This window comes from Podarcis tiliguerta (genome assembly GCF_965153285.1).
Source record: "Podarcis tiliguerta genome assembly, chromosome: 14".
In the NCBI taxonomy this organism is placed as follows: Eukaryota; Metazoa; Chordata; class Lepidosauria; order Squamata; family Lacertidae; genus Podarcis; species Podarcis tiliguerta.
The window spans coordinates 51,750,528-51,778,193 of NC_139547.1; the positions used below are offsets into that span (position 1 = coordinate 51,750,528).

General features: G+C 45.2%; 2 protein-coding genes and 1 long non-coding RNA gene across 4 annotated transcripts in view; 1 reads left to right on the forward strand and 2 right to left on the reverse strand.

The window, feature by feature from the left end:
* The window catches only part of LOC310664424 (cytochrome P450 3A12-like), a 76,343-nt gene that overhangs the window by 35,792 nt on the left and 12,885 nt on the right, over window positions 1-27,666 (reverse strand). Inside the window, exons 9-13 of one of the 2 annotated variants that reach the window (XM_083413599.1) lie at window positions 27,225-27,312; window positions 25,662-25,822; window positions 23,771-23,997; window positions 22,688-22,850; window positions 21,954-22,322 (exon numbers count right to left, since the gene is read on the reverse strand). In XM_083413599.1, the coding sequence (XP_083269725.1) occupies window positions 22,224-22,322; window positions 22,688-22,850; window positions 23,771-23,997; window positions 25,662-25,822; window positions 27,225-27,312 (738 nt within the window). In that variant the 3' untranslated portion in view covers window positions 21,954-22,223. Of the gene's footprint in view, window positions 1-21,953; window positions 22,323-22,353; window positions 22,851-23,770; window positions 23,998-25,661; window positions 25,823-27,224; window positions 27,313-27,666 lie in introns of those variants that run through there. The other variant, XR_014504922.1, reaches the window with a different exon arrangement.
* LOC310664422 (cytochrome P450 3A24-like) lies at window positions 2,129-13,841 on the reverse strand. Its single transcript, XM_083413597.1, has 13 exons — window positions 13,721-13,841; window positions 12,224-12,317; window positions 12,024-12,076; window positions 11,767-11,866; window positions 11,374-11,487; window positions 11,146-11,234; window positions 10,834-10,982; window positions 10,006-10,133; window positions 9,516-9,603; window positions 7,318-7,478; window positions 6,023-6,249; window positions 2,890-3,052; window positions 2,129-2,626 (listed from the first exon to the last, which is right to left on the reverse strand). Exons 1-13 carry the CDS (start codon window positions 13,789-13,791, stop codon window positions 2,528-2,530), a joined length of 1,536 nt encoding a protein of 511 aa, XP_083269723.1. The 5' UTR covers window positions 13,792-13,841; the 3' UTR covers window positions 2,129-2,527.
* LOC310664558 lies at window positions 14,266-16,531 on the forward strand. Its single transcript, XR_014504943.1, has 2 exons — window positions 14,266-15,420; window positions 15,461-16,531. It is a non-coding gene; the product is annotated as an uncharacterized lncRNA (long non-coding RNA).

Genomic DNA, 27,666 nt, shown 5'->3' on the forward strand with positions numbered 1-27,666 from the left:
CTTCTGACACCTCCTCCCCCCAGTCTGCTCCCTCCTCTCCCTCTGAACACTCATTCTCTTATCTGAACACATTCCAGTTGGGATTCAGGCCTCATCATGGGATTGAAACTTCCTTGGTCGCAAAGCACCCGAGTCCTAGAAAGAGGCATTCATCACTCTGATTCCCAAACTGGATACAAATAGAGCTCAAGTAAAGAATTACCAACCAATTTCTTTGTTGAATGTGGATTATAAAATATTTGCAAATATTTTGGCTACAATACTGAAGAAGATTTTGAATAAGCACATACATAAAGATCAATCAGGTTTTTTACCTGAGAACCATATGAAATATAATATGAGGAATATAGTGGATGTGCTGGAAAGATTAGAGGGGGGAAAGGATACTAAAGCAATGTTAATGTTTATTGATGCAGAGAAAGGCTTTGATAATGTTTCTTGGAGTTTTATGAAACAGAACTTGTGTAATATGAGGGTCGGTCAAAAATTTCTTAATGGTATTAATGCAATTTACTTTGAGCAGAAAACAAAAATTATAATTAACAATGTGGTCTCAGAAGAAATTAGGATTGAGAAGGGAACCAGGCAAGGGTGCTCACTTTCCCCCCTGCTTTTTATTTCTGTCCTAGAGGTGCTGTTGAACATGATAAGGAAAGATGAAGAAGTTAAAGGCATAGTAGTCGGAACTAAACAATATAAGTTAAAAGCCTTTGCTGATGATTTGGTATTGACTTTACAGGACCCTGAGATCAGTGCAATCAAAGCACTGAAGATAATTCAAGAGTTCGGACAAGTTGCATTGCAGGTTTCAAATGGAATAAGAATAAAACCAGAGGGGTTTTTTTTTTTGGGGGGGGGAATTAATGATATATGAAAAACTTAATTTAGAGGAAACCATAGGGCTGAAGTTTGCGAAAAAGGTGAAATATCTGGGTGTAAATATGACTGCCAAACCATTGAATTTGTACAGAGAGGAATATGAAAAGTTATGGAAAGATATCAAAAGAGATTTGGATATCTGGACAAGGTTGAAACTATCTTTGTTGGGCCAAATTTCTGCGATAAAGATGAATGTATTGCCTAAGTTGTTATTTTTGTTCCAAGTACTTCCTATCATTGATAAGCTGAATTGTTTTAAGGAATGGCAAAAGGTATTATCTAAATTTATCTGGCGGGGGAAAATCCCAGAATTAAGTTTAAATTATTAACAGATGTGAAAGAGAGAGGGGGTTTCTATCTGCCAGATTTAAGGATTTACTTTGAAGCTGCAGCCTTTTGCTGGTTGAAAGAATGGTTTTTATTGGAAGATACGGATGTTTTAGATTTGATAATGTATTTGGTTTGAAATGCTTCGTAATAAACTGCTTCCATTCCAAAAACAAAAGTTCAATGCAGATTGATTCTGCAATCCCCCACAGTGTATCAATTTGTAAAAAAGATGTAGGTAGTCTCGCCCATGTGGTGTGCGTACCCAGACCTGCCCAATGGCATTGTGGGTAGTCCTATACCAAGAATGCAATCACCTCTTTCTCCTTCATTGATCTGGGTTGTGTGCAGGGAGGGAGAGGTGTAGATTATTTCTTCGGGGGGGGGGTTCAAATGTGTATCAAGTAACCACTCGCACCCTTACGGACAGCAAGATCTTGAATCAGATGGAAGGGGTACAATTAACAAAATTATTATGATGATTCATTTGATTGAAAACAGCATGTTGAAGATGAACATGAATGATTAGGAATTGAGGGGGGGATGACATTTTTGTGCTGCAAATGTGTTGGTGTGTCTGCAGCTAAAGGCTACTGTAGTGTGTTATACTCTGCATAAGGAAGATCGTTCAAAATGCAGTTCCAAGGGCTTCCGGTTCCACACTGCCTTAATGGAGGCAGCCTCCATGACAACAGGAGATCATTGGTGAAGGAAAAATAAGGATGATTTGTCTTGGTACCTGACTCTCGCTTCAGCATGGAGGCAGGGAAACGCTGAGTGCAAAAGCACTTCACCTGCCAAAAACCCTCCAACACCACCATTAAGAAGCAGACTAAAGTACAAGTGCATGCTAGAAGAGATGACATCACAAACTGTGGAACAAACCAACCTGAGATAGGACTTCACTCAGTACAGAAGGCAGTGAGGAGAGGAGCCTATGGTTTCTTTATTGAAAGTTTTCTTCTCTATACTTACTATTTGGCAACCCTCCTCTGAATATTAGTTTACATTATATTTGTACAAGTGAGGTGGAAGAAATTGGATTATAAATATGGAATATAACAGCAAACAGAACTGTGTGTGTAAAAAAAGGAAAAGGGGAAGGAGGCTCTATTTTGTAAAAGGTTTACAATAGAAACTTAGAGCTGACACTTCCCCATCCTTTATTATTGAAGTGCAGTTTTTAAAAGCGAGTTTCGTTTCAGTTTGCAAATCAGTTTGATTCTCTGGAACCATTAGTAGTTCTCTTTGGGGAAACTTCCCAGAGGAACACCCAAAGCTTTTGCACTCCCTGCCGAAGTGAATGAGACACGACCAGGCTTCACTCTTTCTCCTTTTGGGGACCACCTCGTGGCACCATCTTCAGAACTATTGGTTTCTCCGGCACTAAGAAGGCTTTGTTGCTCATCTTAAGGGGAATCTGCAGCAGGGTGAGAATCGAGAGAGCAATCAGCACATCAGTCAACCCATCTTAACATCAAGACCCCAGTAGAAGATCACAGGGGAGTTTCAATGTTTTGGTTTCCCTGGCTTAAATCAAAACATGCAGTATGGTGCTATCTGTGCCTTGGGCAAGGTGCCAGACATTGAAACTCCAAGTGTCATGCCCCTTGCCCCTTCCTTACACACACACACACACAGAGAGAGAGAGAGAGAGAGAGAGAGACCATCCAGCCTCCTCACCGGAGTTTCCTTGCAGACCCTGAAGGAAAAATGCTGCACCAGGATTGCAATGGCCACCTTCATCGTGACGAGAGCAAAGCGCATTCCCAGGCAGTTCCGGGGACCAGCTCCAAAGGGCAGGTATAGGTAGGGATCCACTTGATCCTTGTTCTCTTTGCTGAACCTGGTTGCATTCACAGAGATGAGAGAAATGGAGGCTGGGTAAGGAACCAGAACGGGCAGATCTAATGTGTTGATGGGCGAGGCAAAGCAAGAAGAAGGCAGCAGCTCAGGGCTCACAACAAGGGGACATTGCTCACCACCAGCTGGTTCTCAGTTGCTCGTCCTCAGCTGCATCCACCAGCTGAATCAAGTGGGGACGATGCTGCGTAGTGTCGCGCAAATGGGGGTCATGAGTGCAGTACCCACTGGTACCACCTATGGTGTCTGTGATGGAAAAGGTCCCCTCCAGAGTCTCTTTGCTCTTCCTGCTCAGGTTGGCGGTTTGAATCCCCGCGGCGGGGTGCGCTCCCGTTGCTCGGTCCCAGCGGGGATTCGAACCGCCGACCTTTCGATCGGCAAGTCCTAGGCGCTGAGGCTTTTACCCACAGCGCCACCTGTGTCCCTTTTTAGTTTGGTAATGAGTTGTAATTCAGCAACTTCTCTTTCAAGTGTATTTCTGAAACTCTTTTGCAATAAAACAGCTATTTTAAGATCTTGTACAGAATGTCCTGGCAGACTGAAGTGTTCTCCTACTGGTTTCTCTGTTTTATGATTTCTAGGTAGGAGACAGGTTGAGGTAAAAGGAGTGAAGGGGAGAAAGAGTTGGTTCCAAACAAAAAAAAGAAAGAACTTCCGCTCTGAGCGTATTGTGAAGGACAAAGTGTGGTGTCCTGTAAGAGGAATAGACCAGAATTTTACTGGGAGGCAGAGATTGAGGCAGGAGAAGGAGAAGCTGGAAAGGAACAGCCTCCTTGGGACTCAATCCAGTCCAGAGGGGAGAGATTCTTCTGAGGAAAAGAAGGAACTCCCAGACCCAGTGAAGGGATGGGGTGTGAAGATCCCTTTGGTCTATTACTTAAAGTTCCTCAGGAGCGGGATTGTTAAAAGGGGTGGGTAGCTGAAAGAAAGTACAGTGGTGCTTCGCAAGACGAAAAGAATCCGTTCCACGAGTCTCTTCGTCTTGCGGTTTTTTCGTCTTGCGAAACAATCCTATTAGCGGATTAGCGCTATTAGCGGTTTAGCGGCTATTAGCGGCTATTAGTGGCTATTAAAGGCTTAAGGGATTAGCGGATTAGCTGCTAAAAGGCTATTAGCGGTTTAGCGGGCTTAGTGGATCAGCTGATAAGCGGCTTAGCGATCAGCTGTTAAGCGGCTTAGCGATCAGCTGTTAAGCGGCTTAGCGGCTTGGGGAAAAGGGGGGAGGGGGGGAAACCCGCAGGAACTCGCAAGACATTTTCATCTTGCGAAGCAAGCCCATAGCAAATTCGTTTTGTGAAGCACCTCCAAAACGGAAAACCCTTTCGTCTAGCGGGTTTTCCGTCTTGCGAGGCATTCGTCTTGCGGGGCACCACTGTATCACCTTATAAAGGAACCAACCTGCAGGCACGTACAAAGTCCATTTCGGGGGCCTAATCCAGCCCCTCTGGCAGTTTATTTCCTGGGGTAAAATGGTAAAAAAAACCTCAACAAATTCAATCCTTAAAAAAAAGCTCAACAGCTTCAACCTTTTGGTCGGCCCTCACGGCCCTTCACTTCATCAAATCTGGCCCTCTTTGAAAAAAGTTTGGACACCACTGCGTATAACGCAACCAAAACCAACTGAGGATGAGTTAAAGTGAAATAGCATTGCATTCCTGAAGTAACCTAAGTTTTTTTCACTTGTGTTACATACTATCTTGCCTTAAATAAATCTTTGTTTATTTAAAGAAAACCGGCCTGAGACTCCAATTTACCAGGTTTCCCCTCACAACGGTCCCCCATAGGATAATCTGGGTTAGGGCAAATTATGTGAATGAGAACGGGCCCAACGGCTTGAGAGGGAAAAGTGCTGTTTCGCCCGTAGCATATTACTTGGTGGCAGCGCCATGATACGAAGTTAAAACCCACACAGAAACGTACCCAGAGACACAGAACAACCAGTTTAATAAAGTACTGAAGTTCTTTTATTAAAAGAAGGAAAATTTCCTGTCAGAAAATGACCAGCAAGCGGCAAGCGAAAGAGACTCGGGATGACCCAGCGCAGGGAGCTACTGCATCTGAGGAAAATCCTAGTACTGAATTAGAAATGACGAGGCTAAGGTTAGAATTGGCTAAAGTTGAAGCAGAGAAAGAAAAGGCAAAATTAGCAGCTGAACAAGCCAGAACCGCAGCTGACATTCAGTTAGCACAGATACAGACTGAGAGAGATATGGCACAGGGAGAGAGAGCAGATTAGGAGGAAAAAGAGAAAGAAAGAGATGCCAGATTAGCCCAAGAATACAGGGAAAGGGAGGCCAAGATGGCCCATGAAAAAGATATGTTTCTTTTAAAAATGGAGGAAATCAAGCTGAGGGCAGAACTGCCACAGCCATTGTTGGCGGGTGGAGATTTTACCTCAGCTAACGTAAAGAGGTTTCCAAAGTAAGTAAAAGGTGATGATGTACCAGCATTCCTATTTAGTTTTGAATGGACCTGTAAAGACTTAAATATTTCTGAGGAAAACTGGATGCTATTATTACACCCACAGAGATGTGGAATTTTGAGTGAAATATACTCAGATCTAAGAGAAGATGAAACCTCTGGCTACCTCACATTTAAAGAGAGAGTGAAAGTGATGTCTGTTTTATTTTCACCTCCAGCCAGGCATCTGCAAAACGCTGGTATCACAATTGGCATTGTGATGTTTGTTTATGCCTTCATCACAATTGAATTCTATTACAGTGTAATTGCTATGCTTCTATGTCTTGAGTCCCTGTCTAGAAAAAATGTGGGATATAAATAAATGTAATAAAATGGTGGTGATGTTGATGTCAGCAGCCCAGCTGAGGCTGTAATCAGGAGCAGCTGGTGATCTACTAGGGGTTGGGTAGATCTTGCACTCATGTCATTCGAACACGTGGCCTTTGATCAGGTGCACAACGCTTTTTGGAGGGGTTGGGGTTGGGAGGGTTACCTTTCAGGTCTGAATTCGTCTGGTTCCGGCCAGTGTTCGGGATCCCGGTGAAGCGTGTAAGGCGGGATAACCACACTCATGCCTTTCAAGATAGTTACCCCATTGATTTCGACATCTTTCTTGCAGGTCCTTTGCAGCCGTCCTCCAAGGGGATACATCCTTTGCGTTTCGCTCAGGACCATGTCAAGATATTCCAGTTGCATGATGGCATCGTACGTGAGAGGAGCCTTCGGGGGGATTCAAGGGGGAAGGTTAGCTGTAACCGGTGGGACCCTGAACCAGGCTCAGACAGAGGCCTTCAGAAGGAAAGATCTCAGCTGAGGTGGCCTTGTTCTGAGATTTCTGTCCATGAATGTAAAAACCTCCGTGGGTTGCATTCAACAGCTGCACAGGTGGAATGCAACTTACGCAACTGATCTGTTTCTCTCTCCACTGCCCCAATCTAAGATGGCTCAGGTGCTAAGATCCTCAGGTGAGCTCCTTCTCTTTGTCTCATCAACATCAGAAGCCAGGCTGGTGATGAATTCAAGGGGGAAGGTTAGCTGTAACCAGTGGGACCCTGAACCAGGCTCAGACAGAGACCTTCAGAAGGAAAGATCTCAGCTGAGGTGGCCTTATTCTGAGATTTCTGTCCATAAATATGACAATCTCCATGGGTTGCATTCAACCACTGGTGGAGGAAGGCAGGTGCAGGGCATGCGGTACGCACCGGGTGTCAGCCATGAGGGGAGGTGACATTCCGCGCCAAACACACCCACACCCCGCTCACTGCGCGGGTGGCAGGTGCTAGGGACACTTGCTGTGTGGGCAGCTAGCCCCGCCCCCGCAGGCCAGCTAGCCCCACCCCCGCAGCTCCAGGTGCCAAGGCAGGTAGCTCCACCCCTGCGTTCAACAGCTGCACAGGTGGGATGCAACTTACGCAACTGATCTGTTTCTCTCTCCACTGCCCCAATCTAAGATGGCTCAGATGCTAAGATCCTCAGTTGAGCTCCTTCTGTTGGTCCTATTAAAATCAGAAGCCCAACTGGCAATGACTCAAGAGAGACAGGGCCTTTTCTGTGGCTGCTCTGAGATTGCACTATTCCCTCCCAAGAGGGGATAGACTGGCTCCCTCTCTGTCATCCCTCTGCCAGCAGGCTAAGACCTTCCAGTTCAAACAGGCCTTTGAAATCTAAGGTCCAGGTGATGCAGACCACTGGGCTGATGTCAGGGCAAACTGGATTTTAACTGCTGGTACTAAATTGTGTTTTGATGTATTTACACTTTAGTTTCTAACTGGTTCATTTTTATCTCACCTTGTTGGGCAGGATGGTATCTATCTCATCTTGAAGCTTCTGCTGGACATCTGGGTGAGTGGCCAAGAGGTAGGCCGCATAACCCAGGGAGTTGCTGGTGGGTTCGTATCCAGCAAAGACAAAGATGAAGGACTGGGCCAGGATTTCAGTGTCAGTCAAACCTGCAAACAAGCAGAAGTGAGAGAGTTCAAGTGAAAACAAGTACAGCCTGTAGTCTGGCTGGGAATATGATCCGCGCAGGTAACATGCAATGCAAGGCAAGGGGTTGCTGGAGGTATAAATGACTATCAGATTTTGAAAAGCTGGTCTCACAATATCAAGTTCATGAGTTTTGTTGAATTAATTAAACTAAACCCTTTTAATATGATTTTTCAATCAATGTGCAATCAAATGTTGCTGTTTTGAATTTTATTGTGTCATTGTCTGCCTTAGGGTGTTGTGCAAATCACTATTTGGATAGTAATGCTTTTGAGAGGGGAGGAGGTACTGAGAATGAGTTTGTGGAATCAAGGGGGGGCAGGGAAAAAATGGGAATTACTTCTGGGAACAGTCCTGCAGGCAACTTAAATAAGAGGGAAAGTAATATTCTGAGGCCTTTACCACTGAGTGTAATGACAAGGGAGAGTAGGGCCTTTTAGGTTGTGGCTCTCTTTCTGTGCAAAACTCTCCCCTGCAAGGTCTGCCAAGCGCCTTCACTGACCTCTTTTTAGCACCAGGGAAAGGCTTCCCCTGGCTTTTGATAGACTGAAATGATGCTTTGCTGCTACTGGTCTGCTGCCCAAGCTTCCTATGGCTGTTTATGGGACCTGCTTTGTTCTGTTTTGTGCTATAATATATTTATATTTAAAATATGCTGTGAGTCACTGAATGATCAAACCTATCCATTTTAAAGGAAATCAGCCCTGAGTGCTCACTAGAAGGACAGATCCTGAAGCTGAGGCTCCAATACTTTGGCCACCTCCCTGGAAAAGACCCTGATGTTGGGAAAGATGGAGGGCACAAGGAGAAGGGGCGACAGAGGACGAGATGGTTGGACAGTGTTCTCGAAGCTACTAACATGAGTTTGACCAAACTGTGGGAGGCAGTGGAAGACAGGAGTGCCTGGCGTGCTCTGCTCCATGGGGTCACGAAGAGTCGGACATGATTAAACAACAACAACAAAGTCACTTGGAGACCTTTGAGTTACAAGAGACTGAAAAGTCATTATCATCAACAACATACGTAGTGTTAGAAGACTGTGTGGGGTTGGTTTGGAATTGTGTCTGTGGGTGCAGTCTTGTTTCTGGCATCCTTCTGTCTTGAGAGACGATGGAGTGTGCCTCGGGGGATGAAGTCAAATTGCTGTATTTGCAGCACTGAAGTGACCCCTCCAGGACCCCAAGCCTGGGCAGTGTGTCTGGAGGTCCTGGGCTGCCCAGAAGACCAGAACCCCCCTCTTGGCCTTGCTGATGTCCAAAGGAAAGCAGAGCAAGACATTTGGCAGCAGCCTGGCTGCAGGAGTTGCTGGAAGGAGGCGTACAAGGCACCATCCAGTCATCTTAGGGACTTAGGCACAAACCCTTGAGGAAGAGGCAGTGTGGTGTAGTGGTTAAGAGTGGTAATCTGGTGAACCGGGTTCGCTTCTCTGATCCTCCACCTGCAGCTGCTGGGTGACCGTGGACCAGTCACACTTCTTTGAAGTCTCTCAGCCTCACTCACCTCACAGAGTGTTTGTTGTGGGGGAGGAAGGGAAAGGAGAAAGTTGGCTGCTTTGAGACTCCTTCAGGTAGAGATAAAGTGGAACATGTTCTTCTTCTGCTGCTCTGGATTTGTGTAGAGTTTACTCCTCAGCTTTTTCTTCTCCCAAAGATATCCCACCAAAGTTTAGGATCAGAGTTTTCCCACTCCTAGATGGGCTGCCTTCCCAGGTGGAGGAGACCCATTTGTCCCTCACTTCCCTCTACAGCACATGCAGAAACTGTCATAGGACACACTATTGGTCTCATCCCCTCAATCTGCTGGAGCCTGTCTTCACATGCAAGTGAAGTTCCTAAGTCATCGAGGATTTGGGCAATTTCAGCTCCTCAGGAAAGACAACTTGGGAACATGATCTGTGTAGGTAACATTCATTGCATTGCATTTTTCAAACTGGGATAGGCAATTTCAAGTCTTCAGGAAATACAACTTCCCTTCGGGTCAGTTAAACTGTGTGGCATTACCTTTATAGGAGTGGTTCAAGCCATTGCTCTGGTGGTCAGTCTTGGCACTTTGGGAGTCGATCATCAGCTGCAGGAAGTCCACCCGGCCCTAACCAGAAAACAAATAAACCAGTGGAGAAAATGTGCGGCAGAGAGACTCCCATGGGGGCCACTGGGCCAAGATGGTTTGAAGGCCCTGGTTTTTTAAAGGGCTAAATACAGCCGTGAGAACTGGCCCCCTTTGCCCTTGAGGACATTGGTTGTGAGATCATCTCACTGTACTTAGGCACAACCGGACATACTGAGGGGGTAAAAGAGTCAAGATATTAGGCTGTTTTGTGGAGCAAAAAGCAATGAAGCAGCACAGCGAAAGGTTGAGTCCTAGGGGATTTTTCAGTGAAAAATCACACCCACACACCCACACCCACACACCCACACACACACACACACACACAAAAAGCCCTTTTCCATGTCAAAGATATTCACCCCCAAATTACGGCACAATTCTTACCTTTTGCCCTTCTTTCTGCCGCGTTTCCTTCATTTTTTCGAAGGACCTTGTAAAGAAGCTTAAAGCTTCTGCGTTGAAGAAATTCACATTCATTAATTTGAGAAGAGGAATCAAGAATGGGAACGTGGCTGCAAGAGACAGAAATCGTAAGGTGAACAGGATTTAACCTTCCTTAAGCAAAGCATTAGACTGAGGACTAACAGGTAAGTTACACCTTCTGCCGTGAATGTGGGGCGGTCCTAACCCTACCTGGCCAACTCCCCTGGCAATGCCTCCCCCCCCAGCTGGGATTGGTTAATTGTTGAGGCTAGGCAGGAACCTCCAGGTATCCAGCTCGGGGGGGGGGGGTATCAGGCTACCTTGCCGGTAGTTTCGTAGTCCCAGAGGAGGGGCTGCGCATGACCACGCAAAAGCCGCCCCCAGGTTAATGTGGGGAGCAGTCATGGTGAATCTCAGAGTTGCAAATTTGCACATGCAATTCTTGTGTGAAGATATGTGCATTTTGTTACATTGCATGCACCTTGATCACACCCTTCCAGAACTTCCCTAATGGTAGGGCTAGTTATTAGTATAATCCTCACAATATTTTAGATGCAAGTGCAGTCTAGAAAGAAATCCTATTTTGGAAAGGCCATCATGGCTCAATGGTCGACCCACATTCGGTCCTCGTGACCAGGCTGGGCTGGGAATGCCCCCTGTCAGAAACCCTGGAGGACCTAGTAGAAAAATCTGTAGAAAATTCTCTGCTTGATGGACCAGTTATTATGTTTCTGTAATAACCAGGCTGCGAACTTTCACTGGGCCATCAGAAATCAGAAGCCAACTTACCTATCAAAACAAAGCGTGGATTAAAAGAGGCAAACTTGGTCATCTTCTTGATCTCCTTGACAAAAGGATCTGCAGGGTTGTTCATAGAGTCAATGTTCACACCAAACGAAGTGCTGGTGACAACATCCATGCTGTAGGCCCCAAAGACGCTGGGGAGGGAACAGAGCAGCCAAATCAGGCTCTCAGTATACTTAGGATTTTCCATAGGCCTGTTTCTGGCCACCCAATGTGATCTGGATTCGCCTCAAAGGCAGCCCACATTGTATGCTATGCTATTTTTGACTGAGGCCTTTCCTGGCTCAAACCACTTACTCCTTCATAACCACAAATTCATTCTTTTCCGCTTTCTTCTGAACGTTTTGCATCAAAACCTCCCCGTAGTGTTTGATGATGGGAAACATCTGAAATACAAATCAATGAACAGAGATGTCAACACCTATGGGAAATTTCAGACTGAACAGTTTGAATGGCGCTTGAACTGTACAACCCATATTTACCAGTGGAAATACTTAATACTTAATATCTTTTTCCTTTTTTTACCTCCTTGAGCTTCCCGCTGGTGAAGGTTGGAGAGAGAATAGTGCGAATCCTCTTCCATTGTTCGTCCTTTGCCATTGACACGGCAGACTTCAAGATCCCAACTAAATCTAAATCCTAGAGGAAACAAAGCAGTTTCGAACCAATGAGTGGCAAAGTCAGGTTTTGAACCCATGACAGATCTGGAACCAATAATATCCAACAGGGAATTGTAAACAGAATAAACATCGAGGGCAGTGATGGCTGGGCGACTAAGTTCATGCTTGACTTTTGGAGAGGGATTAATCTGCCCTCCCCATTACCCCACCCTGCCCCAGTTTGGCACCAATGGAGGGACGTGTAGAAACTCTCCTTCTTCCATGATCCTATTGTACAGCTTAAGAAGTGAATGCCTACCCGACGGTTGGTGAAAGTGGTGTAACACTCTTTGACGAGGACGGCTTTTATAATAGCCGGATCCAGCGTAGCTAACATAGGCTTTCGACCCTCGTAAATCCTGGATTAAGAGTAAAGAATGGTATGTTTTTGAGATCCCAAAGAGATCCAGTTACAGATTTAGCATTTTCCCGCCCCAGAACATTTCCTCCTTGGGATCATGCAATGGGATTTGGGCTAATGTGAGGGGGGAAAGCAGGTCATAAAAGGTCACTTACCCCCAGGTCCTCCCGTATTTCTGAAAGCACTCATAATCAAAGCTGATCAACCCCTGTGGAAAGACATTTAAAGTTAAGAAGGGCCTTTCTGGACTGGATTAAGGCTCATTATAAGGAGCACCTCTGATCCCAAGAGGGGGGAGCAGAAAGGGGCCTCAGGAAACCTCTTGAGCAGGTCAAGAATGTCACCAGACACTCACCTTACGATAGGACCAGATATTTCCAAAGAAAGGCAACGGCGATGGACCTGGAATGCCCAGTTTCTTGAAGACGCCATATGGCCAGAATCCATATCTGTTTATTTTGTAAAACGAGAGAGAAGGAGGGGGGGGAGAAAGATGCAAATCTGTCAGCAGAGCATGGAAGCCTCTCCAGGGTTCAGAGGGGAAACCTGGCAGGTTGATGCACCTGTGTGTGGGCTCCTCCTGTTAAAAAAATCCCACAAGGAACTGACTTGGGCACCACAGGGCAAAAAAATTGGCACACATGAGTTTGGCTAACTTTGTTGTTACATTAAGAGTCTTTTTAACCTTTTTAACCAGTGGGGGTTTTTCCCCCCCTTAAAAATGTTTAGGAGTACTCTCATTTTGACTCAAGAAAATCACCATTTTATAGTTCAAATCAGGAAAAATAAATACAGTAAATGGGCAAAAGTACAAAGATGCACAAAATGTTTAGGGGAATATGTACCCCTGCATACCCCCCCCCCGAAAAAAGCACTGCTTTTACAATGAGCAAAGTCATTCTGCAATTAAAGTTGCCAGAAAACAGGGCAGGGATTTGTGGGCCCCACCTCACTAAGCTTTAAATAGGGGGTTGATGTGGGCAGAAAGCAACTGGCCTGCACAGCTCCTTCAATGAAATCACCCACCAGTTCCTAGAGATCTACTTGCTGCACACCCTACTCTGCATATATACAGCAATAAACAGGCTCCAAAGTCCACCAGCTGATTTCTCCCCTGAAAATCCAGCTCTTTCCTTCTCTGTTCTGTTTGTCTTTAGCAAACACCCTTGGTTTTTTTGCTGTACTTTAAAAGAAACATTTTTTTTATACTTTGAGTTATATGTGAAAAGATGAAAATGTCAAACTCAGCATCCCATCTTCCCCTCCCAACCTGAAGGCACAGCTGAGATCAAAATAAAAACAGGAGAGTTCATAAGCCCTGGAGCAGAAAGAGTCCAATCGTTGCTGCTGTCCAGGGCTTGTTTTTCTAGAACAAGAGATGATGGAACTCACAAGGAACCTTCTCTTAGGTGCCCACCTGACAGGTGCCAGAACCCACCTGAGATGTGATGGAACTGAGTTCCTGGGAGTTCCCCTGGAAAAAAAGCCCTGCTGCTGTCAATATAAAGGGAAGTGAAAACAGGTACATTTTGTCCTGCAGAGTCTTTGTTCTTGGGCAGAATAAACAGCCACTAGTCTGCTATAAAAGTCTTTCAGGTTGGGGGGGGGGTCGCTGTCACAATTGTTTTATGTCCGTTTTCCACAAAGTGACGTCTCCCAAATTATGTAATACCATTTTTGGTACATTGGTACCCTTTGCTTTTTTTGCAAGCTTCCTTGGAAGTAAATATCCTTGCAGTTCAGAGGCTGCCATCTCTTACGGCTTTCAGAAGAAGCAGCAGATTTAAAACGCCCCCATTTCTTTTTCACAATTAGAAAACGGCCAAAGAAACAATAAGAGAATGATACATACAGCATGAAAAGGCCCAGAAGGGCAATGAGAAGGAACCATGTCTCAGTGGAGAAGCTTCGAAGGAGATCCATCTTGTTAGCTCTTGATGACTCTCTGCCTCTGGCTTTGATCGAGGATTTCTGCTCTCTTTATATTTGTTCAGGGCTGGAGCTCAAAGTGCAAAACCCAAAATTTTGCAATAGCTTTTCCTATCCATTCAACTTTGCTCTGATGACTGGCTGCCTCAGATCAAGTTTGCTTTGTTTACTGTGAGAAGAGGGCAGGTGAGTTCTGCTTTCACAGAAGAGGCAAGGACTGAGAGAGGGTGTGTTGCCTTGGCTGCCTTCTTATGTAAAAACATCTCCTGCCAACCTCTCCAGGAGATGCATGATGCCATCTTCTGATTCCTTTTACTACAGAACAGCTTTCACTCACCTGGTGCCCTACAGATCTCTGAAAAGCCAAGGGGCTGTATCATTTGACCGCCTTTTATGGGGTACAGTTGCCTTATCAAAGTGCCTGGAAGATGGAGCAAGATTGCTTTCTGCTGCTCTGGAGGTGAGCACCCAAACTGATGGATTCAAGTTACAAGAAAGGAAATTCCTTCGAAACCTTAAGGAGAATGTTTTGACTGTAAGAACTGTTTGACAGTGGAACAGTGGAACAGTCTCCCTCCAAAGGTGGTGGACTCTCCTTCCTTGGAGGCTTTCCCAACAGAGGTTGGTTTTATTATATTAGTGATATAAATGGCAAAAAGACCGGGATAAGACTCCAATCAACACATACATAACTATAGTGTGGATATTTAAATGCACCCTGAGCAACACGTGTTATTTGCAACAGGAGGGGGAAATCCCCTGGCTTCTTCTGCAGTCTGCCTTATCTCTGCCTCTTGGCCCACCTCCTCTCCAGCCTCCACTTCTGCCTCCACTTCTGGACTGCTCTCTGCCACAGCCTCTTCCTGCTCACTAAACCCTGTTGTCTCTTCCGCTTCTGACACCTCCTCCTCCCATTCAGCTCCCTCCTCTCCCTCTGACTACTCGTCTTCATGCCACCACCAATCCCCTGGCTCTGAGCTTCCTTCCCTGGGGGTTTCCTTGGGGTCTCCCCCGCTGGTGCCTCCTCGCCCCCTCCTCTGCATCCAGCCAGTCCATGACATCATGGCATGTTATTCTGGGACCAATGGAGGATACTAGTTGTTTTTCCTTTATAGCCAACGCACAATCTAGCTCTCCATTTGAAATGCTTCATAATAAACTGCTTCCATTCCAAAAACAAAAGTTCAATGCAGATTGGTTCTGCAATCCCCCACAGTGTGTCAATTTGAAAAAAAGATGTAGGTAGTCTCACCCATGAGGTGTGTGTACCTAGACCTGCCCAATGGCATTGTGGGTAGGCCTATACCAAGAATGCAATCACCGCAGGGAGGGAGAGGTGTGGATTATTTCTTCAAGGAGTGGTTTCAAATGTGTATCAATAACCATATTGAATCAGATGGGAGGGGTACAAATAATAAAATTATTATGATGATTTAATAGCTTGAGAGCAGCATGTTGAAGACGACCATGAACAATTCTGAATTGAGAAAAAACTACATTTTTGTGCTACAAATGGGTTTGTGTGCCTGCAGCTAAAGGCTACCGTAGTACGTTATACTCTGCAAAAGGGAGGTCGTTCAAAATACATTTCCAAGGTACAAGTGCTGTGGTCATATTACACAGGTGTTTTTCCAATGGCACAGGTGTTTTTCCAATGGCACAGGTGTTTTTCCAATGGCAACTACTTCTGAGTTGTTTCCAGGATGACTTCATCACACTGCAAGGCATCATGAAGGTCAATATGCAAATTTAATAAATAAAATAAGTAAACTAAATCTTGGCAAACCTGGATAGAATGAAAGCATTTTAGTTTTTCCTGTACAGAACACATCTTTTAATGTTACTTTCACAAAGATACACATTTTTGCTTGAATTCTTCACTGACAATGCACTAATGACACCCATTAGGGAGGGATGATCACCATCATGTCCTTCAGGATAGTCACCCCATTGATTTCTACATCTTTCTTGCAGGTCCTTTCAATCCATCCTCCAAGGGGATACAGCCTTTGCGTTTCACTCAGGACCATGTCAAAATATTCCAGTTGCATGATGTCATCGTATGTGAGAGGAGCCTTTGGGGTGATTCAAGGGGGAAGGTTAGCTGGAACCAGTGGGACCCTGAACCAGGCTCAGACAGAGACCTTCAGAAGGAAAGATCTCAGTTGAGGTGGCCTTGTTGTAAGATTTCTGTCCATGAATGTGAAAATCTCCATGGGTTGCATTCAACAGCTGCACAGGCAGCTTACGTGTCAAGGACACTTGCCAGTCAAGGAATGCACACGGCAGAGACTTAACTCTTTATTGTCAAAGGTAACACAGTTTCTTCCAAAGCTCTGGATACCCACACATTCTCATCTAGAATCTGTGGGATATAATCCACTGAGAGTAGTCAAGTACAACATTCCTTGTTTTCCTAGAGTGGACGTGCAAGGGGATGTTTGGTCCAGCCAGTCAGAACTTCCCGTTCCTCCTGGCCTGCGGCATCTTTACTTGCATGTGACTAGTGGGTGGGCGTGTAAAAGGAAAAGGCAAGCTGCCACTCTCTTTCTTTTCCATCTTCCTTTCATCCTGTGAACTGCTAGACTGCTAGCCTGCAGTTACTAGGTAAATCTCCTTATGGGGTAAACCTGTTTATATATGTTTGGAACTGTAACCCTAAAGCCTGCCTTCAGGGATCACACTGTGCTCTGTCTGAGTGTAAGTAAACTTTCTTATTGTTACTTATGAATAAGACTGTGGTGCCTTTATTCTTTTAGGAGGGATTCAAGGGGTCTTACCAGGAAAATATTAGAACACCTTTCAATCTGGACAAGCCAGATTGAATTGTGTATTGCCTTAAGAATCTCACACGAGTTTGCAACAAGTTTTCTGCTGTGTGAGAAGGGGGATGTGAAACTCTGCTAAGTAAAGGAACTTGCTGGTGCAAGTTAGGACGGATATCAATAAACAAGAAAGCCTCTCCTGCCACCCTGAACATTCCCATAGAATCTAGGCAGCTATTCCCAAATCTGAGCACAATGGAGCAGCTGCAGCAACAGGGGAGCGCTCCCCCTCCACCTGTTTATGGGACCCTATGGTCTGCACACAAAGCCATGAAGACTTTGCCTGCATGAAAACTTCCTCTGCTCTTCATGCTTCAATCTTTCCTGGTTCTGGGAGACAGTGGCACAGGAGAGGGTGGGGAAGCACCTGGCCCTTGGCTTGCCTGGCCTGCCTCTTCCTCCAGCTCTGAAGCTTCTCCTGCCTCCACCTCTTGCCCCCTGGCTGGTACAGGTTGCCACCTTAAGGTGCTAAGATCCCCAGGTGAGCACCTTCTTTCAGTCCCATCAACATCAGAAGTGTGGTTCATGGAGTAATATTCAAATGGGCGCAAGATGTAGGACATAATATGCAATTTCAGGACTGGATAAAATTGTGGAAAGTAAATTTGAAATTTACAGATTGTATATTATTGAGAGAGAATTATAAGAAAATGATGTATAGATGGTATTTATCACCGGTTAAATTGGCAAAAATGTATAAAAATGAAAAGAAAAAGTGTTGGAGATGTGAAACAGAAGGTACGTTTTATCATATGTAGTGGGACTGTAAAAAGGTAAAAGCCTACTGGGAAATGATATACAATGAATTGAAGAAAATGTTGAAAATAACTTTCGTAAAAAAACCCAGAAGCCTTTTTGCTAGGTATTTTAGGCCAAGACATACCAAAAGAAATGAAGACTTTATTAATGTATGCCACTACAGCAGCAAGAATGTTGATTGCACAAAACTGGAAGACTGGAGAAATACCAACCAAAGAACAATGGCAAGAGAAGCTGATGAACTATGCAGAACTGGCAAAAATGGCAGATAGATTAAGAGAAAAAGACTACAGCGACTTTGAAAAAGAATGGGAACCATTTATATTATATTTGTAGAAACAAAGAAAATCAATAGACTTGATGGCAGGATTTAAATAAACATTCACATTATTAGTACTAGAAAATGTATAGAAGACAGTGAAATATTATGGTGTGTTTACCTTTTCTTTTCATGTTTTTAGGCTTGATGTTATGTTATTAATAACTTTCTCTGTTAGGAGATAGCAAAGTGGGTGAAAAGAGAAACAAACCAGAAGCGGAAGTTGGGGGAAGCCCTGGAGGGGGGGGGAGGGAGGAATGCATAGTAAACGTTAAGAATTTGAGATGTATGTAATGAATGAAAAAGAAAAATGAATTAATTTTTTAAAAAAAGAAGAAGAAAGAAGTGTGGTTCATGGAGAGCCTTTTCTGTGGCTGCTCCCAGATTGTGGGATCCCCTCCTGAGAGAGGTCAGACTGGCTCCCTCTCTGTCATCCCTACGCCAGGAAGCTAAAGTGGTGTAGCCCTTTTTCACAAGGACTGCTTTGGTAATAGCCAAATCCAGCGTGGCTAATATAGGCTGTCGGTCCTCGTAAATCCTGGATTAAGAGTAAGGAAGAAAATGGTTTGGGGTTTTTTAGCAGGAGGCGCCAAAACACAGGTGCCTCAACCTGGAGGGAAAGGTGTGCTATGGATGCAATAAATAAGTAATAACAATGATATATCTACACCACAGATTTAAGCTGGTTTAATCGCTTGCTCCTTCTCTCTGGGGTACCTGTTCTCTATGAGAGGATTCTTCACGCGCTCCCTGAGCCATAAGCTTACTGTGTAAACTGATCAGGACCTCAATGCATGGAGAGGAGGAATTAATCATATTTAATTGCTTTGTGTACACCGCTTGAGAGATATATCTTTTTTCATTATGCAGAATACAAATGCTTCTCGATAAATAAATAAAATAATGGATGATATCTGCAGTGATCTGCAATGAACACAGTCACGTGACGTCTTAAGACAAAGAGCACACAGAAGTGCAGCTGAAATCCTCTCGTTCAGGGATTCATAACTGCTGAACTTTAGCCTGTCCTTCTCCCCGACATGCATCATTCAATGGAGAAGTCTTTCTCTCTGGAGAAGACCCAGCCCAGTGGAAGTGGGACAGCCCAGAATCCCACTGCCTTATTCTGCAATTAAAGTTGCCACAACTTTATCTATAGCAAAAACCCTTGTGTTTGTGTGTTTTTGCTGTACTTTTTTTTTAAAAAAAATCATTATTTTTATTCTTGCATGTGTGTGTATGTTGTTATATGTGAAAAGATGAAAATGCCAAACTCAGCATCTCACCTTCCCCTCCCAACCTGAAGGCATGTTGTTGTTGTTGTTTAGTCGTTTAGTAGTGTCCGACTCTTCGTGACCCCCTGGACCAGAGCACGCCAGGCACTCCTGTCTTCCACTGCCACCCGCAGTTTGGTCAAACTCATGCTGGTAGCTTCGAGAACACTGTCCAACCATCTCGTCCTCTGTCGTCCCCTTCTCCTTGGGCCCTCCATCTTTCCCAACATCAGGGTCTTTTCCAGGGAGTCTTCTCTTCTCATGAGGTGGCCAAAGTATTGGAGCCTCAGCTTCACGATCTGTCCTTCCAGTGAGCACTCAGGGCTGATTTCCTTCAGAATGGAGAGGTCTGATCTTCTTGCAGTCCATGGGACTCTCAAGAGTCTCCTCCAGCACCAGAATTCAAAAGCATCAATTCTTCGGCGATCAGCCTTCTTTATGGTCCAGCTCTCACTTCCATACATCACTACTGGGAAAACCATAGCTTTAACTGTACGGACCTTTGTTGGCAAGGTGAGATCAAAATAAAAACAGGAGAGTTCATAAGCCCTGGAGCAGAAAGAGTCCAATCGCTGCTGCTGTCCAGGGCTGTTTTTCTAGAAAAAGAGATGCTGGAACTCACCAGGAACCTTCTCTTAGGTGCTCACCTGACAGGTGCCAGAACCCACCCAGAGGTGGCGGGACTGAGTTCCTGGGAGTTCCCCCTGGGAAAAAGCCCTGCTGCAGTCAATATAAAGGGAAGTGTTAGCACAGCAGCGTTATACGAAATGTCACAGGTACACTTTGTCCTGCAGAGTATTTGTTCTTGGGCAGAATAAAGAGCCACGAGTCTGCTATAAAAGTCTTTCAGGGTGAAGGGAATGCTGGTTGCCCTCACAAATTGTTTGCATCCATTTTTCACAAAGTGCCATCTCCCAAATTATGTGATACCGTTTTTGGTACATTGGTACCCTTCGCTTCTTTTCAATCTCTGGCTATCAATATTCTTGCTGCCGTTAATAAGTAACCTATTATATAATGACCTTGGGTTTCCCTGGCTGAATATACCTAACATTGTAATTTCTGGTTGTTGTTTTTTGTTTAACTGAATTAAAACTCTTGCATGGCTTTTTTAAAAAATAACAACCTGTTCCTACTGTGTTTGTTTGAATTTCTATTCTCTTTCAGGGCTGGAGCTCAAAGGACAAAAATTAAAATTTCACAATATCTTTTGCGATCTGTTCACCTTTGCTCTGATGTCTGGCAGGCTGACTCCGAACAAGCTTGCTATGTTTGATGTGAAAAGAGGCCAGGGGAGTTCTGCTTGTCACAGAGGTGAAATTGGAGAGAGGGTCTCTTGTCTCAGGTGCCTTCTTGCCAGTAGCATGCGGTGAAATTTTTCAGGGGGGGGGACTGTTAGGGCCAGAGGTGCCAGCTTGCAAGGACAATGCAGGGGGGGGGCATTTTTTGAAGATTTTATTGCTGACCTTTTCTTAACATCCAATGACATTGTGGATGTCTCTATGCCAAGACCACAATCACAGCTTTCTTCTTCTTCATTCACCTTGGTTGTGCTCAGGACGGAAAAGGTTGCAGTTTATTTCATCAAGAGAAGGGTTTTCAAATGTATACACTCACACCCTTATGGAAGCCAGGGTTAAGAACCGGTCTAGATGGAAAGCAGCATTTTGAGGCTAAGCGTGAGTGATTCCAGATTGAGGAAAACCACATTTCGGTGCTACAAATGAGGATGTGTGCATGCAGCCAAAGGCTACTGAAGGATGCTATATGGTGCAACAAGGAGGTCACAGAAAATCACAGGTTGCTTCCACGGCACAGGGACGCTCGTACCATCTTAGACTGATGTGCCAGCTACAACCCAACTGGTCTCAGTTGTTCATGCTCTTGTAGCCATGAAATTAGGGTTTGTTCACACGGCCCCCAATTCAAAATATTGAGGGGGCAGGAGTCCCAAGCACCCCGTATACCAGGCGCCAGTGTACTGTAGTGTATATCGTGCCAAAGGCAAATCACTGAAAATAGAGCTTCAATATCGCTTCCTGGGAACGAGTGCTACAATCATATTACATGGGTCTCTCACCAACTGCAACTACAGCTTCTGAGCTGTTTCCAGACCCAGTTTTGCACACTGTTAGGTGACTCTAAGAACTCAACAAACTACAGAATGTGAAAGCTAGAACCTGCATTTAATCTACTAAATCTCAGCAGATCTTATTTCTCTCCAGAGTGGTATTTAAATTGGGTTTGCACTGGTGGATGGGTCCTGTTTCTGCAAGAGCATTTCCTCACACAAAGTTTTGAAAGAATGCATCTGAGTCACAGGGACCCAAATAAATCACATTACCCAGGACTGTGATGTGTGTCGATTCTAGGAAGGGGTTTTTGCAATCCTGGCCTGCACCGACTGAGTTTCCTGTCATTCAGTGGTCATGATTTGATGCCATAGTGATTCTTTCTTCCCAAGCAACCCTGAGGAATTCAAGTTGCATGTGCTCTGTGTGGATCCCTTAACGAAATCTCCTCAGCACCCTCCCCAAACTACAGTTCCCAGAATTCCATGGGGGAAGCCAAGACTGGTAAACTGGTCTCAGGCTGATACAAAATTGTAGCCTGGGCATGCTCCAATTAATCATCATTGATGATCTGGTTTTAAAGGGGGGCTTTTTAAATCTACTTTATAGTACAAGAATTTTCAAGATGCCTTGCAACCAAATATATATAATACTGTTTTTAAAAATCTCCAAAACAGCCTTAAAACAATAGAAGCGACAGATCAGGCAAATAAAGGAATGTTAGGGGATGGAAAAATCTGAGAATTTAGGTTTCCCACTTTTTTACATGTGCTTTACCCCATTTCCACAGAGGGGTTTGCATGAACATTTGTACATATTTCTGGTGCCCCTTTCTCCTAGTAGACACACTTTTCTATGAATGTTTCACAGTGCAAATATTTTGGCAAGCCTGAATACAATGCAAGCATTTTGGTTTTTCCTTAATGGAACACATCTTTAATGCAACTTTCACCAAGATACACATTTTTGGCGATGCACTAATGACTCCCATTTTGTGTGCATTTTTGGGCTGGAAAACCGCAGTGCCAAATTCAGAGATGCACGAATTTTCAGAGAGCTCTGCTTCAGTTTGCGAATCGGTCCAATTCTCTGGAACTATCTGAAGTTCTTTTCGGGGGAACTTCTCAAAGCAACACCTGAGGCTTCTGCATCTTCTGCCAAGGTCCAGGGCCAGGCTTCACTCCCCCTTCTCCCGGGGACCACCTCGTGGCACCAGCTTCAGAACTATTGGCTTCTTTGGCACTAAGAAGGCTTCGTTGCTCATCTCCAGAGGAATCTGCAGCAGGATGAAGAGGGAAAGAGAGCACTTAGGAAACCATTAGACCCAGAACGGGTTACTTCCGGGTTCCGGCGCTTGCGCATGTGCAGAAGCGCTAAAACGTGTTTTGTGCATGTGCAGAAGCGCCGAACCGCGATCCGCGTGTGCGCAGACGCGGCGCTGCGGGTTGTGGATGTGCTTCCAGCATGAATCATGTTCACAACCCAGCGTCCACTGTAGTCCCTGTTACCTTACGGCCACCCACTTCTCCGAAGGAAAAGGCTCTTGCATAACAGGAGAAGATGGAGGAGATCAAGACAAGATCAGGAAAACCTCCCCCTCCCTTTCCACACAGAGGTGTGCCAGACATCCAGCCTCCTCACCGGCGTTTCCTTGCAGACCCTGAAGGAAAAATGCTGCATCAAGATTGCAATTGCCACCTTCATCGTGATGAGAGCAAAGCGCATTCCCAGGCAGTTCCGGGGACCAGCTCCAAAGGGCAGGTACGTGTAGGGATCTATTTTGTCCTTGTTCTCTTTGCTGAACCTGGTTGCATTCACAGAGACAAGAAAAATGGAGGCTGGATAAGGGACCGGAAAGGGCAGATCTCAGATGTCAAAGAGAAAAACAACTACCGGACTTTTAGACATCTGAAGGCAGCCTTGTTTAGGGAAGCTTTTAATGTTCAATAGGTTATTGTATTTTAATATTCTGTTGGTAGCCGCCCACAGCCGCTGGGGAAACCCAGCCAGATGGGCGGGGTATAAATAATATATATATTTTTAAAAATTATTATTATTATTATTATTATTATTATTATTATTATTATACACGGGGCTGCCCTTGAGACTGACCCAGAAACTCCAGTGGGTGCAGAATGCCGTGGCGAGACTCCTTACGGGGTCCTTGCCACGGGATCACATTCATCCAGTGCTTTACCAACTGCACTGGTTCCCGGTGGAGTACAGGGTCAGGTTTAAGGTGCTGGTTTTGACCTTTAAAGCCCTATGCGACCTAGGACCCTCGTACCTACAGGACCGCCTCTCCTGGTATGCCCAGCGGAGGACCTTAAGGTCCACAAATGACAACATTTTGGAGGTCCCAGGCCGCAAGGTGGTTAGATTGGTCTCAACTAGGGCCAGGGCCTTTTCAGTATTGGCCCCGACTTGGTGGAACGCTCTGTCACAAGAGACCAGGGCCCTGAGGGACTTGACATCTTTCTGCAGGGCCTGCAAGACAGAGCTGTTCCGCCTGGCCTTTGGTTTGGACTCAGTCTGACCCTCATGTTTCCCTCCCCTTATGGTTTTGATCTATGGGCTACTTTTAAAATGAGGCTGCATTTTAAATTATATTTTAATCTGTATTTTAAAATTGTTCCCCCCCCACCATTATGTTTTTATTGTAATTTTACTGGTGTTAGCCTGAGCCCGGCTTCTTCTTTTCCCCTTTCAGGGCAGGGCTGTTACCTTTCAGGTCTGAACTCTTCAGGTTCCGGCCAATATTCGGGGTCCCGATGAAGCGTGTAGGGTGGGATCATCACCAACGTGCCTTTTGGGATAGTGACGCCATTGATTTCAACATCTTTCTTGCAGAGCCTTTCGAGCCTCCCTCCGAAAGGATACAGCCTTTGTGTTTCATTCAGGACCATGTCAAGATACTCCAGTTGCATAATGGCATCGTAGGTGAGAGGAGCCTTTGGGGGGATTCAAGGAGGAAGGTTAGTCGTACTTGGTGGGATCTGAAATCAGGCTCCGTCTTTCTGCAGTTCTTGGGGAAAGCAGGGGAGCCCGGACGCAGAGGCCTTCAGAAGGAAAGCTCTCGGTAGCTTTATTCTAAGATTTCTGTCCATGAATGGGGAAAACTCTTTGGGCTATATCCAACACAGGTGGAAGGAAGCTAATGCAACTGATCTAAAAAAAACTCAAAACCCATATCCTATACTCCTGCTCTAGAGGGTAGAATTTGAACCAATGGCTTCAGGTGTCAGGGGCTGGTCTGGATCGGAAGATTGGGGAATGCAATTGCAGGGAGATCAGCTCCTAACAGAAGAGGAGGAATACCCCCCCCCCCGCTTCCAGCATTTCCAGAGAGACAGGCAGACACAGAAGCTGCACAGTTGAGAGAGGAGCTGCCCAGCTATGAAATAGTAGCTAAGCAACCAGAAGGGAGGGAGCAGCTGGGCGATACATCACTCGAAAGTAGGGGAGAACCCCCTCCCTCCCCCTGAACTTGGAGGTCCGAGCGTGTCAGAGAACAAAGGAGATGCAGCAGAGGAGAGACATTCCTTTGGCGTGGGGAGGAGTCAGTGTAGGCAACTGATATCTTTGCGGAGGGTTGCCTGTTTATGCTTGCAACATAATGTTGTAATAAAAGGACTATACGGGGTACCTTGGTTTGCAAACAACTTGGTTCTCAAACGCCGAAAACCCGGAAGGAAGTGTTCCAGTTTTCGAACATTTTTTAGAAGCCAAACATCCAATGCGGCTGCTGGCTATTGTTTCTGGGGTGCCTGCACCAATCAGAAGCTGCACCTTAGTTTTCGAACATTTTGGAAGTCAAATGGACTTCCGGAAGGGATTAAGTTTGATGCTTTTGTTTTTGCTGTTTATTTTGCATATTTGTTTTTGAGGCTTTCTCGGTTAATTTGTTTTTGTGACTGTGTGGAACCCAGCTCAGCTACTGATTGATTGACTGTTTGACTGCGGAAATGGATAAAAGCCCCCCATCCAAACAATGGCTATCATCAGCGCAGATAAGGGGGGGGGTGGATTTTATTTTTATCATCTACAATACTGTCTTTTTTATTTTATAGTATAGCACATTGATTATTGCTTTCATTTTATGGATCAATGGTCTCATTAGACAGTAAAATTCATGTTTTAGGGGTTGTTTTTAAAAGTCCGGAACGGATTAATTCATTTTGCATTACTTGCTATGGGAAAGCATGGCCTGGTTTTGGAACGGTTTGGTTTTGGAATGGACTCCTGGAACGGATTAAGTTTGAGAACCAAGGTACCACTGTAAATCTAACAAATGCTCTTTAATTCTGATTGCTGAGTTACCAAAAGGGAGAGGGGAACTCCCATATTTCACATCAGGTTACAAGAAAAAAGATTCCAACTCAACATCTGGAAGAACTTTCTGATAGTAAGAGCTGTTCAACAATGTGAGGCTTTGGACTCTCTCTCCTTGAAGGTTTTTAAGCAGAGGTTGGGTGGCCATCTGCCAGGGATGCTATAGTTAAGTGTCCTGTATTGCAGGGGGTGGACTAGATGCCCCCTACAGTTCTACAATTCCATATTCCCAAAACACTTTCCATTGAATCCAGACTCACCTTTGCAACCTGCACATTCTCACCTTGTTGGGCAGGATCGTATCTATCTCATCTTGAAGCTTCTGCTGGACATCTGGGTGAGTGGCCAAGAGGTAGGCCGTATAGCCCAAGGAGTTGCTGTTGGTTTCATATCCACCAAAGACAAAGGTGAAGGCTTGGGCCAGGATTTCATCATCGGTCAAGCCTGCAAACAACCAAGGCCAAAAAGATGAAGCAGAAACTACAACTAATCTAGAATGCGGCAGCTAGACTGGTGACTGGGAGTGGCCTCCGAGACCATATAACACCGGTCCTAAAAGATCTAAACTGGCTCCCAGTATGTTTCCTTGCACAATTCAATGTGTTGGTGCTAACCTTTAAAGCCCTAAATGGCCTCGGTCCTATATACCTAAGAGAGCATCTCCACCCCCATCATCCAGCCTGGACACTGAGGTCCAGCTCTGAGGGCCTTCTGGCAGTTCCCTCACTGCAAGAAGGGAACCAGGCAGAGGGCCTTCTTGGTAGTGGCACCCACCCTCTGGAAGATCCTCCCATCAGATGTCAAGGAGATAAAGAATTAAACAACCTTTCGAAGACAGGCCTAAAGGCAGCCCTGTATTGGGAAGTTTCAAATATTTAATGCTTAGTTGTGTTTTCAGACTGTTTGAAGCCACCCAGAGTGGCTGGGGAAGCCCTGTCAGGTGGACAGGGTATAAATATATTAATAATAATAATAATAATAATAATAATAATAATAATAATAATAATTGTTATTGTTATTATTATTATTATTATTATTATTATTATTATTATTACTATTAGCCCCAATAATACAGCACATATACTAGGTGGGAAAATGATCTGCATTGGTAATGTCAGGGACCATGCTGAGGAGGTCTGGACTGAGGAGAAATGGTGGGAGCTTCCCCTGATCGGGATCTTGAATCTTCCCAGGAGCAGGACAGTATAGATTTGGAACAGTGGTTTGCAGAGGGACATAGTTCAGAAGGCAGAAGCTGGGAAATACTGGATGGGGAACAGCTAGGAGAAGAAACACTGGGGAGGAGAGAGTTAACAGATTCACTGTCTCTGGAAGGCATTCAGCTGCTCATCCCAAGGTCAAGAAGAGCTGATAAGGTGGCAGCACAGAAAGCACAGTGGTTACAAGATCTGGTTACAAGACGTGGTAGTGATTAGGGAGGAAGTGGGTGGAACCCTTAATTGGGAGCACCGCCACCCCTAGGAAATGGATTCTTTGTTCTCTCGCTGTGATCATTAAAGTTTTTAACTGGTAAAAAGACCCCTTTTCCTTTGTTCTGCTTATCTACTGCCAATGGGGGGGGGGAGGACACTGATTCCCTGAAGTCTGGGAATGAGCGCCATGCACTGAGCCTCTTGGCTTTGTTTGCTTTGGACATTCTGCCAACCTGGATCAGAACTTCATCCCTAAATCGCAAAAGGGTCTTTTCAGTCCTGGCTCCCCATCTGTGGAATGCCCTCCCCGGTGAGATCTGCTTGGCACCTTCACTGACATCTTTGGGGCTTGTTGCCCTTCGGTTTCAGAGACCTCAAAGTTACACTGAATTGACTCCCAGGAGTGGCATTACCTTTATAGGAGGGCTCCGAGCTGTTGCTCTGGTGCTCACTGTTGGACTTCTGGGAGTTGATCATCAGCTGCAGGAAATCCACCCGGCCCTAAGCATAGAAACAAATAAAACAGCAGAGAAAGGAAGCTGAGGAAAGACCCCCACAGACCGAGATGGTTTGCTCCCCCAAGTTTCTTAAAGGGCTCAATGCAGCCCTGAGAGTCTGCTGCCTTTGCCCTTACGGACATTGGCTGTTTGGTGATCTTGCTGTTATTAGGCAGAACAGGACATACTGAGGAGGCAAAAGAGTCAAATCGTTAGGTTGTTTTGTTTAGAAAATATGTGCTGGTCCCGAGGGTTAACTGTGTGGCGAGGTCTGAGTCCAGTCTGAGGTTGAGGGTGCAGTATGGAGGCTGTCCGTCAAAGCTGAAGCTGGGTCCAAGGCAGGGAGTCGGGTGAGGTC